At 38.4% G+C, this 12046-nt stretch overlaps 1 protein-coding gene across 3 annotated transcripts in view; it reads right to left on the bottom strand.

Moving 5' to 3' along the window:
- Stk4 (serine/threonine kinase 4) overlaps positions 1-11156 on the bottom strand; it is a 103965-nt gene extending 92809 nt beyond the window's left edge. The window contains exons 1-2 of one of the 3 annotated variants that reach the window (XM_003467679.5): positions 11030-11156; positions 5721-5801 (exon numbers count right to left, since the gene is read on the bottom strand). In XM_003467679.5, the coding sequence (XP_003467727.1) occupies positions 5721-5801; positions 11030-11064 (116 nt within the window). In that variant the 5' untranslated portion in view covers positions 11065-11156. Of the gene's footprint in view, positions 1-5720; positions 5802-9902; positions 9944-11029 lie in introns of those variants that run through there. The other 2 variants (XM_063248279.1, XM_063248280.1) reach the window with 2 other exon arrangements.
- Positions 11157-12046: the final 890 nt, after the last annotated feature.

Genomic DNA, 12046 nt, shown 5'->3' on the forward strand with positions numbered 1-12046 from the left:
ATCATCCTACACAGCCTTCATCCTGAGATGCTCATCTTGAGATGAGTGAAATATGTATAAATTACCTTCCAGGCTTCCCCTAGCACACCTGTTTCTATATACTGTTTGGTGAAAAACAAATCAAAATAACAGTGTCACCTAATACTTCAAATTAGCAAAACATTCCAGCTTTCCAAAAGATCCTTGAGAACTATTCCAATGTCAAAATAAAATCCATGCATAGCACTTAAGAAAATAACATCAGAATTCCTGTATTTGCAAAACTGGTATAACAATGATTAAATACAGCATCAAATGCTTTTCTTGTCACAGAAAAGCAGCTACTGACCATGTATGGAATATCCAACCACTAACCATCTTCCTTGCTAATAATAACCTTGGTTTATTAGGATAACAATGTGTTTGGTCCTAAGAGATAAATCATAGTAGACCAAGACAGACACAGTATTCCTTGTCCCTTTTGTGAGTGACTGAACTAGTAAGCAAGTATATGACCTAGTTCTGGCCAATGGTATTTGAATTGAGTTTTACCAAAGAATTTGGGAATGATTTTCCTCTTCTTTAACAGACAAGCATATAAGATTCATTTCTGCCTCTCCTCTTATTTTGTTTGCTGTCATATGAGGAATAAACACTTAAAACTAATGAATCTTGAGACTATAAAAACTGCTAAACTATCAAATTATTATCAAGTCAATCAACCTCTCTTGGAATCTCTTACCTCAAAACTTTAGTTACTAAATGTCTTTATAGGTTAGCTACTATCACTTGAAGCCTGTTACTTCTACCCAAAGTGTTCCTCATACACTAGATCCTACATATCTGAAAATACCCTTATTCCACCTTCATTCCAAAATAACAGTTATAATAAACACAGAATTCCCGTTTGACAACAGCTTCCCCTCAGCACTCATTACAGTTTTGCAGGATCCACTGCTGCTGAGAAGCCTGCTTTCACCAGATTACCATGCGCCATCAGGAATATTATGCCTTCTCCTTAGTTTTCACTCTACATTTCTGCTTTACTTATGAGTTGATTTATCTGGTACTTCATAAGTGTCTTCAATCAGAGGGCTCATGTCTTTCAAGTATAAAAATTTCTTAGTATTTTTTCTTTATTTCTTCATCAATAGTACTTTAAGAACTATTGAAACTATGTTGGACCTCCTCAACTTATTATTTTTTTAAGTCCATTTTATTTCAAAGAAAAAAAAAGGAAACAAAATAAAAAAAAAAATTTCAAAACATATCAATCAGGGGGCAACAATGAACAATGTACATACATTGCACACTATCATCCCCAAATCACTCACCCAGAGCACAAGACAGCTGCATTCAATTGTCTGAACAGTATCAGCACAAATCTTTCTCTTCAACGAACTCAGACAAATCAGTAGTATAACTATCATACCTATTTTTTATATACATGTACATATGTTGTTTCTTTCAGCTTCTCACATTAGTGAGACAATACAATGTTTACATATGTGCATCTGATTTATTTCACTTAAGAATATGGACCTCCTCAATTTATGTCTTATTTTCAGTAACACTATTTCTGTCTCACATTCTATGATTAGTATAATTTGGAATCAATCTCATTTCTCTCAATTATCAAATTCTCTTCACCTTGTCCAGTTTGTTATTTATCCAATTATTTGGTTTTTAAAACTTTAGTTTATTATAGTCTGGTGTTCTTTCAAGGATATTATTTCCTCCTTTTAGATTTTTGAAAATTGCAAATGTTTTTCTTTTCAAGCAGACATACTGGCATGTGCCTGTAGTCCCAGATACTTGGCAGAATAAGGTACTTCTGCCCAGAAATTCCAGCCCAGCTTGGACAACACAGTGAGACTCCATCTTAAAAGAAAAGAAGAGGGAAGGAAGGGAGAGGGAGGAGAGGGAAGAGAGAGGGAAGAGGGGAAAGAAAGGGAGAAAGAGGGAAAGAAAGAGACTGAGATCTCTCGTCAGATTGCTCCATTATTTCTATATCCTTAAGTGTGAATTCTCCAACTTGTTAGAAATGATTATCTCAAAGCAGTGGATTTCTTTTAATGGATTTCCTTTCATTTCCAATTATTTTCTACTACACAACGCTCAATGAGATGGTTTCATGGTTCTCACAGTCCCCTTGCCTGAAGTATACAATTTAAACCAAATCATTGGGGGCCTTGCCACTCAAGAGCTCATACCTGAATGTAGTGTAGGCCCCGTTCTTATTGTTAGATCAGTATCTCTGCTTTTTCCCTAGGCTACAAGGCAAGTTTATTTCATGTCTAGTTCACATAAGGGGAACCCAGTCTCAGTGTAGGACTTCATGTCAGAAGCCCAACTACAATCTCCTGATCAGGATAAGGCATCCTTGTCTTTCTTATTATGATAGATTCTTTTTTACCCTTGGTGCTTAGCTGCCTGTACCATTATTATAAAGGATATATTTATTCAAATGTTAATAGAAATTAAATATTTAAGAGAACTGATATGCACTAAGGCTGGGTCTCATTAAGAGAACTGATATTCATTAAGGCTGGCCTTTACCTTGAGATATGTATGCCTCAGCATCCAGAGTCTCTGAGATTACAAGCATGTTCCAACACCCCTGGCTTATTCATTATTCTTATGTGTAAGAAATGGAAACGAGAAAGCCATGCACGCACTCACTCAGCAGTCATTACCACAGCAATCTCCAGACCCCCTTATGCTATCTTGTTAGCAAAGAGAACTCCAACAGTTCACATGAACAATTGAGATTTATGATTATACCTGCTATATTTATAGCAATCCGGTGAAGAGTTAGAGGACTTCGGCAATCATCCACTTACAGATGAGACCCTAACACTGATTTCCTACAACAAACCCAACATGACTGAATGAATTTTAACTGCCAGAGAAGACAGTGAAGTGTTTCACATAAGTCCCACAAAGCAATGATCAATATAGAAAAATGGAAATAACAGAACATCTGAGGCCAGTGTAGTCAAGTACAAGTCTTACTGTCAACAGCATCATTAGCAAGATACTTTTGTATTATCCGATAATAAAAACTTAAGTCAATGTGTAAAGCTTTTAAGTGTAAGAGAAAGAAAGAAGTGGTAGGCTCCACTTCCAAACACTTTCCATCATCTTGGTCTGGCACTCTAGCTGTACTGTGCCACAGATTCACAGTTTTCTCAAAATGCCATATGACTACAGCTTCCAGAATCCAATACAATTCTGTAGCAACAGCATACTTCACAAGACATAGAAAGTTCACAATTCATCCATTCTCCAGAAAAATTTACGGATGGCATGGTATTTTGTACTCAGAAAAGTAAACCACTTCTGCTTCAACACCTTGTTAGTTCAGTGAAGTTTCCTTAGGTTTGTTAAGTCTGCATGACACAAATACAAGTATATCTGTGATATATTTTTTTTTCTTTTTTGTTTTTTATCGGTACCAGGGATTGAACTCACGACTGCCTGCTTGCAAGGCAGGCGCTTATGCCGCTGAGCTAAATCCCCAGCCCCCTGTGATATATTTTTAAAAACCTATAAGGTGATAGCATGGGGGGAAAAAAAAGATCTGAAAAGGTTTGTTTTCTCCTTGATGACACCTTTATAGGGAAATTCTCAAGTTCCTTGCTGAAGATATCTATAGACCTAAACCATGATTTCCAAAATTGATCATTAGCTTAGGTTTTCCTCTCAGTGTACTCCTGACATACTGTCTATAGTTCTTTTCTGACAGCCCCCAAATCCAATTAATCTACAGTCACCAGTAAGAATGCCTAATATACTTTAAACAGCTAAGACTTAACTTTGATTTGACATGAACTCTGAAAAATTATTTCGTTGATATTAAAAAGCAGTTATGACTTACTGAACACTTACTATGTGACAAGCACTATACTAAATTCTTTACCCTTATTATTTCACTGCAATACTTGCCATGACCCTAATGAGGTAGATACTATTATTATCAAAAAAGGATTGTAAAGTTCCATAACAATAAGCTCGAGCTCATTTGTTTACTATACTAATAGTACAGCAAGGATTTTAACCCAGGTCATTGTGACCTCACAGTCTCCAGTTACTTCTACAATCTGCCTTTACTAAAAATGAAAAAAAAAAAAAAAAAAAAAAAAAACCAAGTCAGTTACATAAACAATTATGACCCCAGTCCTTATCTTATTCCAAGTATAACTTAAAAGCACTGTTACATTAAGGGCCATGGACTCGATGCCTTGAAGACAATACCAAGGATGAAAAGCTAAAACTTAAAATGGCAAGCGAGAGATGCAGAGGGACAGTCACTTCCCCATACCTTTAATGACACTAGTCAGCTGGCAGTCTTCAGAGTATTTTGGACTTGTTTTTTGGCAGCACAGCTGGTATCATCTTTTACTTGTCTTCTCTGCTTGATTTCTTGCTGGATTCCAACGAGTATTTTTCCAACTTACAAAATGTTGAAGACTAATGTTTTTTAAAAGGAGGTAATCCATGAAAAACTATTCTGTGTAATCCAGGATTGAGTTTAACGTTATTATAAATCTGTGTTTGGCATAACACTAGTCTCCAAAAAATGTAACAAGAGCTGTAATTGTTATAGTTTGAATGTAGAATATTCCCTCAAAGGTTCATGTTTGTGAAGGTTTAGTCCTAGCTGGTAGCACTCATTAGGAGGCAGTGGAAACTTAAGGAGACGGGACCTAGTTGAAGAGGCAGGCACTGGAGGTTTGCCTTTCAAGGGTATATTTCGTCTTTCCTCACTCTCTTTGCTTTGTGGCTAACATGAGATGAGCCCTGTCATCTACTGCATGTTACTGCCACCATACTATTCTGCCTGACCTCAGGCCTAAAGAAGTGGAGCCAGCCAAACATGGAGCAAAACCTCTGAAACCATGAGCCAAAATAAATCTTTCTTCCTTTGTTTTTCTCAGGTATTTTGTCACAGCAACAAAAAGCTTATTCACAGAATAGCTGAGGATTTTAAAAAGCACAGTCACTAGAACATGCTTTTAAATGTTAATATGTGTCAGGATATCTCTGAAACTAGCAGCATTCCTAAGAGATTAAAAATTCACTCGTACATACACATTTGCATATATATACACAAACCATTTCTGAAAGAGACATTAGTAACTGCTATAGTGGTGATTCTGGATGGCTGACAGATACAGGCACAGGGAAGATTTTTTTTTTTTTTTTTACTGTATATGTGCATTTTAATTTTTGAATTTTGAACCATATAAATTACGTACTCAAAACTTAACAACAATCACTTAAGAAAAGGTGCTCCTAACATTTTAATGTCCTGGTCATTACAGAAATAATAACTACACAAAATTAAATACTGAATCCTATTGTTTTTTACTGAAACAAGTTAGTACACACTAATCAGAAGCCATGAACAGCAAATGAAAGTACGTATCTAATTTAGTGCTGTTTACCTGATAAAATCATACAAGCCACAGATTCCACAAGAGGGAAAATAATAGATGTCCTTCATGATAAAAACTGGGTATCACTAAATCTCTCCATAATACTGATTAAGGTGAAGTGAGAAAAGACATCTCAAGCAGTAAATTTACCACCTACCCTCCCCTAGCCATGCCGATAGGCAACATTCCTCTCCTTAGGTTTAAGCAATATCATCGCCACAAAAAGATGAACATTCATTAGGTGATTGGCAGTAAAAAAACTGAGAGCCACTAGTGTACATGCATTTTCTCTTTACTCACCCTTCTCCAAGTTTCTCTAACACATCAAACACTTCTTCTGGTTGTTTGGTTAAACTATCTTCATCCAACTTTTTCAGCTGTCTGTGAATAAAGAAATGACACAAAAAGCATTTTACTTGCTAGCAATTAAATCATAAAACACATCATTTTACAATTAGCAGCCTAGGAATTTCTCTACAAAGTCTTCGTTAATAAACAACAATTCTCTAAGAGACTTTTATGGGGACCCTGAGGACTTGGTTTGAGGATCACCTGATGAAGAAAATCAGGACCAAAAGGTAAAGAGCTGCCAAGAGTCAGATTCTAACTCAGTATCTCAGAATTTTCTAACAAGAGAAGATGTTGTTTTAAATAGTCTTGAGAGGTCTCTGGGTCCCCATTATTAGAAAATTTAAATAGAAAGTGAATTATCATCCAGCTAAGTGCTATAGAGCAGACTTAAGCATTAGATAAATTCTTTAGAATCTATTTAAATTTTTAGATTACACAAAATAACATGATACACTTATCTCTTTAGAAAAGATATCACTTAATGTAAGACTGACTATACACTGAATCATGAATTAAACTGGTAGTCAAGGAAGACAAGAAGCTCTTTACTTTCTATTAGAAAGGTTTTGGTAATTTTGTCAAAACATGTAAATTCCATAGGTATCACAGAAACACAAAGTGGAATGTACACCTTTAGATATGAGCAAAAGTGAAAAAAAAATTGGTGGCTGGGAGTTTCAGTCTCTCACGAACAGCTGTGTACTTTAGTACCAAAAACCAAAGGTGCACGACTGCTCACAACTTCCAAGCAGTTCGGATTTTACTGACTATGCTAGACAATCATAATAAGCATAGGAGATTATAAATTAACATTTTAAAAAAATCTGAGACCTCTGAAAATTATTAATGCGCTTAAAAAGGAAAGAGCTTGCTAAGAAATATTTTTTTCTGTGTGTTTACGTGTGTGTGTGTATGTGTGTATCACCTACACAATGGCTTCCTGAAACTACAAAGGACAACAGAAAAAGAGAACTCCGGAAATGGTGATATATGGGAGTAGTCACACTGGAGATTTCTTGTAAAGAAAATGGGTTAAACTAACTAGACAATATCAATTCATACAAGACCTAAATTTAAACACACACACACACACACACACACACACACACACACACTTCCTAAAGAAAGTAGCTAAATCAGAAGACAAAAACAGAGAAAATCTGGCTACATAAAGCGTATCTACCAGTAAATACTGACTTACAAAGAATGGTATTACAAAATTTTATAAATATCAAGGGTTATATCCTAGAGAAATGGAGAACTGCTAAAGGTCAATAACCTAACCTGTCTTAACTTGAAGATCAACAAAACACAGTAACCACACTGACCTTTGAAAGAAAATCAAAAGAGCCTAAAAATTAAATCCCAATGACATCATAAAAACTCCCAGCTTAAAAGGTGCTGAAGTGAAACTCCTTAAACTTCAGAATCGAAATTTCTATGAACTCAAGAGTTAGAATAATCACCTCATATGCCAGGGCTTTCTGGTAAAGCCCTGAATTATAATTGTGTAAACAATGAACAATACCTCATTAAACAAGTATAATTAAAGTTATATAAACAGTTGATGTAAAGGAAGATCAAATGTGGTTTTTGATGTTTGACTTAGTGGCTAACAAAAAGCAAAACTTACTATTTGAGCTACTGCAGAGACCACAGAATAACAAAGGAAATTGCCACTGCCAAGAAAGAGACAGTTGCAAGACTCTGATAATACTTTAACAAACTATATGACTGTTCAGATGCTTCTTTAAAACAATGTTAAGTATTTTCTGTTTTTGAGCTGAGATTATTTAAAACAACTTGAACTAAAGGTTTATAATTCTGATGCCTGATAACCAAGAGGTGGTCAAGGAACATCTAATAGGGGCTGGGGATTTAGCTCAGCAGCATAAGCGCCTGTCTTGCAAGCGTGTGGTCGTGAGTTCGATCCCTGATACCGGTAAAAATACAAAAAAAAAAAAAAGAAACATCTAATAAATGGATCAAGAAATGTAAGGATGAAAATCATAACCTTCTTAGTCATCTTCATGAGCTAGCAAAATAAAACAATACTAAATAGAATAAAAAGTATTGTTAGCTTATAAACAAGATTTCTGTGGAAAAATCTTTTTGATAAGTGACTCATACCGATATTTCATACTTCATGAAACAAGTACTATTACCCAAAACAGCCCAACAATGACAATGCAGCTGTCTCGGCTGGGGTTTCCCCACGTTCTAGGGCAGTTTGACCACTTGTTCACAAGCAACAGGACTACCCAACACAAATTTAATGGAATACTGGTGGCTGTTCCTCTCCTAAGTCAGTGACCACATGGATGGCTAGAAAGCCAGGAGTGCATTGTAAGCCTTCCACCTGCCTAACTCACTTTTTACAATCACTAACTGCCACAGAAGACACCAATCTACCATCATGCACGTAGTCACAGAAATGTCAAATTTGTGAACACAAGGAGTATTTCCTGTATTGGGACTGTTGGAAACCCACGCCACCTAGTTTCTGAAAAGACTTTCTAAACACACACAGTGGTGTTTATGAAGTGGACAGTCAGAAGTCTAATTCTCAAACCTCTTTCTCACACCTCTGAACTCAAAAAGTTCATTTTATTCCTGCAGACATAGCTCTTCTTTCACACAGAATTTTCATACAGCGTGGAACAAATATGCAAGATATATTTTGATTTTTTTAAATGATAATGAACTGTGTCCCCACCACCACTCTACACCAATTCTAATTCCCAGTACCTCAGAATAGGTCAGTGTAGGGGCTGGGGATTTAGCTCAGCAGCATAAGTGCCTGCCTTGCAAGCAGGCAGTTGTGAGTTCGATCCCCGGTACCAATAAAAAAGAAAAAAACAACAAAAAAAAGAATAGGTCAGTGTATGGAGATGGAACTTTTAAAGAATTAAGGTTAACTGAGGTCATAAAAGTGGGCCCTAATCCAGTATGTCTGGTGTCCCTCCAAGAAGAGATGAAAACACAGACAGGTACAGAGGGAAGACCATGTGGGAGAAGATAGATATCTGTGAGCAAAACAGGTTTCAAAAGAAACAATCCTGCCATCACACTTGATTTCAGCCTTCCAGCCTTCCAGTCTCCAGAACCGTGAGAAAACAATTTTTCTGTTGTTTAAATCCACTCAGGTTGATAATGTTAGGGCACTCCTAACAAACCAATACAAATGACAATAAAACTCATCTGAGGCAAACCTTAGACGGTACATTAGTTTTAATAACAACAACACTGGTTCAAGAACTCAGTCCTGCAATACCTTCTCTTACCACTATTTTTTTTTTTTTTTTTTATTCAAAAAGTACAGGAAGCTGGGTGTGGTGACAGACACCAATGATTCTTTGCTACTTTGGAACTGAGGCAGGACCATAAATATCGGTCCATTCTCTGTAACTTATTGAGATCTGTCTTAAAATAAAAAAGAGCTGGGATGTAGCTCGGTGCTCCCTTGGCTCAATTTTTTTAAAAAAGTATAGAAATGAACATGTCAAAAAGCAAAAAATTTTACTCCTTTACCTAAGATTACACAACATGAGGCAAAGGAAGAAACAAAACTCAGATTCCCCATTCTTCTTTTCAACTAAACAAAGGCTTAAAAGAAAAGAAATCAAATAGAACAAACCTATTTCAGGAAAAAAAAAAATAGCCAGTCTACATTACTAATTGAATCATTATGATGCTGCATTAAATATCTACTAACATATACAATGACTGTAAAACAAGAGTGCTTCCATGGAGGCGTCAGAATGGAGCAGGAAGAGAATGGACTTTGGCCCAAACCATCTGGACATTAAAACCCCAACTCTGCCTCTTACGAGTTATGGGGCCTCCAGCAAATCAACAGCCTGTATGTGGCTCAGTTTTATCTTCTGTTAAACAAGGATGCAGAAATATCCATTTTATACAATGATGAGGTTCTAACGAGTCAATACGCTGAATCGCAGAGAACTATCATTTTTTACAGTTCGAAAACGGCCAATTATCAGCAATTTCATATGGTTTATAGGAGACATGGAAAGTACCTAGAACAGTGCCTGGCACCCCGTAAACATACAAATGTAATCACTGTTGCTATTACCACCTCAGCACACAATCAAGACCCAACAAGCTATTTGCCTTCTGCAATGTTTGTGCGCTTCCATCAACCCCCAAGAAGGTTACCCAGGCAATCAATCGCTTCCTTCACCTTTTAGCACCCTCGCATTCTGATACACTGAACACTTCCTACTTAAGTGCTCATTCTGTTGCAGGAAGTCAGAAGTTCTGTGAAACAGAAGTTCACTGAACTGCGCCTCAGAGAAATACGACTCTCTTCAGTCTCTACTCCGTTTTTCCCCTAGATGTGGCAGAATGGCATAAGAGCCAAGGGTTCCAAGGGAAATCAACACTACAATTACAACAAATTCAAAACTGCAGATTTTCTAGGATCAGTCACCTCCCTGTGATCTTGACCAAAAACAATTCAAGGTACCACTAGGAGCTGGAACTGTCACAAAACAGGAGAAGCCTGAGAAGGGCACACAGCCTTGCCAGGTTCATGTGTCTTAACTCTTCTAGAATTCAGGTTGCACATCCTAAAAATATCTTATTTCCTTATCTAACTCCCCAGGTAGGACTGTGAGAAACTAAGAAGGATGTAAAGAAAATTAGGAAAAGATGCCATCATCTGTGAGTGGGGATACGAACACCCTTTCAAACAATAACCTCCAGGAACCTCTCTCCACTGCTCGACCCTCGACCTTTCTTCGCATTTCAGCGTCAGACGCAAAGCTTTTTCGCGCAACGGATCTTTCCCGCTGCAACCCTCAACCTGGGACTTAGGGTCCCGAGAAAGTCCACCTGCTGTTTTCTCTGCTAGTTCTCACTCCATTCCCCTAGAATCCTAGCCTTCTCGCGGGTTCTTATCCTGCCTCAAAATTTGCCTCTCCATCCCTGAGTTCCTTCTGGGAGCGCCTTCCCCAGAGGGGGCCCTGACCGCAGCAGGTGTTTTCCCTAACTTGTCCCCGTGTTTCTCAGCCGAGTTCCCCACAGCGACTCTTCTCTCTATATTGCCGCACGTTTATCTCTCTCCCCCGGTGCTGCGTTCAGCCGGACCTCTACCGCCAGGCAGCTCCCTCACTCAGCAGGTGCCCCATCAACCTCTGACGCCTCGCCCCGCATGTCCCTCTGCTTCGCGGGTTCGCACACGGCTGTTCCCTCAGCCAGTTCGTGCCTTTCCCTCCTCTTAGCGAATGTTCCCTCACCGGCGCGGCGGGTTCCTCAGCTGCACCGTCTCCATAGCGCTGCCAGTAGTCGCCCAAATCCGCTCACTGCTCCATCCTCCCCCAAACCTCCCGAACCCGCCCCGCAGATCCTCCCACACTTCCGCTTTCCGCCCCTACCGGAAGGGGTGCGTGAGGGGGCGGAGCCTCGGAGGACGCAAGCTGGATCACTGGTACGGGCCACCAATCAAAAGGTGGTGAGAGGTGCAGACCGCGAATTTAGAAGGGGAGGAGGTTCCTTGTGTCGGAGTGCTATGCGGGCGAAGAGCATAGGCGGCGCTATTTGCTATAGTGTTAGCCCAAGACCGTGGAGACCCAGCCCATCTCTTCCTTGAGTTTCTCCCTTTTCTCCGACCGAGATACTGAGACTTGTAGCGAAGCGAACTTGTTGATTCTTGAAAATCTAAGTTCTGCACAATAGGAGAAGTACTACTCCAAGTACGCTTGAAGTATTTGAGGTTTTCTATTGCTTATCTCGTTGAACTCTAGTCTCAACAGTGCACAACAGCAAACATGTCTCCTTTGTCTCTTTCTTAGAATTTTTCCCACGATGAACTGAAATTATGATAGACCTCTTTTTTCACAGGATATTCATCCCAGTACTGTCCAGCAAGAATTCTTTCAGTGATGAAAATATTCTACATATCCACAATTTAAAATGGTAGCCACTAATATACATGTCATTTAAGTTATTTAAATTTAACAAGCCTCAGCTAATCATGACGATTTGATATATTCACTGTATACATTTTGGATGTCCATTTTATTATTCATCAGCTGACGGACATTTGGATTGTGTCAAGTTTTTAGCAAGACACAACTTTTGTAGTACCTTGAAGTGAACTTTGCACTGAACTGCCTTTGCAACCCTATTTTCTTTTTCTTTCTTTCAATTTTGGGACAGGGTCTAAAGTCCAGGCTGCCCTTGAACTTGTGATCCTCCTGCCTCAGCCTCCCAGAGTGCTGAGATCACATGCATGAGCCACGACATTCAACAAG

The sequence above is a fragment of the Cavia porcellus genome, unplaced genomic scaffold (assembly GCF_034190915.1).
Source record: "Cavia porcellus strain 051 isolate PalLab524CR breed Dunkin Hartley unplaced genomic scaffold, mCavPor4.1 scaffold_5, whole genome shotgun sequence".
Taxonomy (NCBI): domain Eukaryota; kingdom Metazoa; phylum Chordata; class Mammalia; order Rodentia; family Caviidae; genus Cavia; species Cavia porcellus.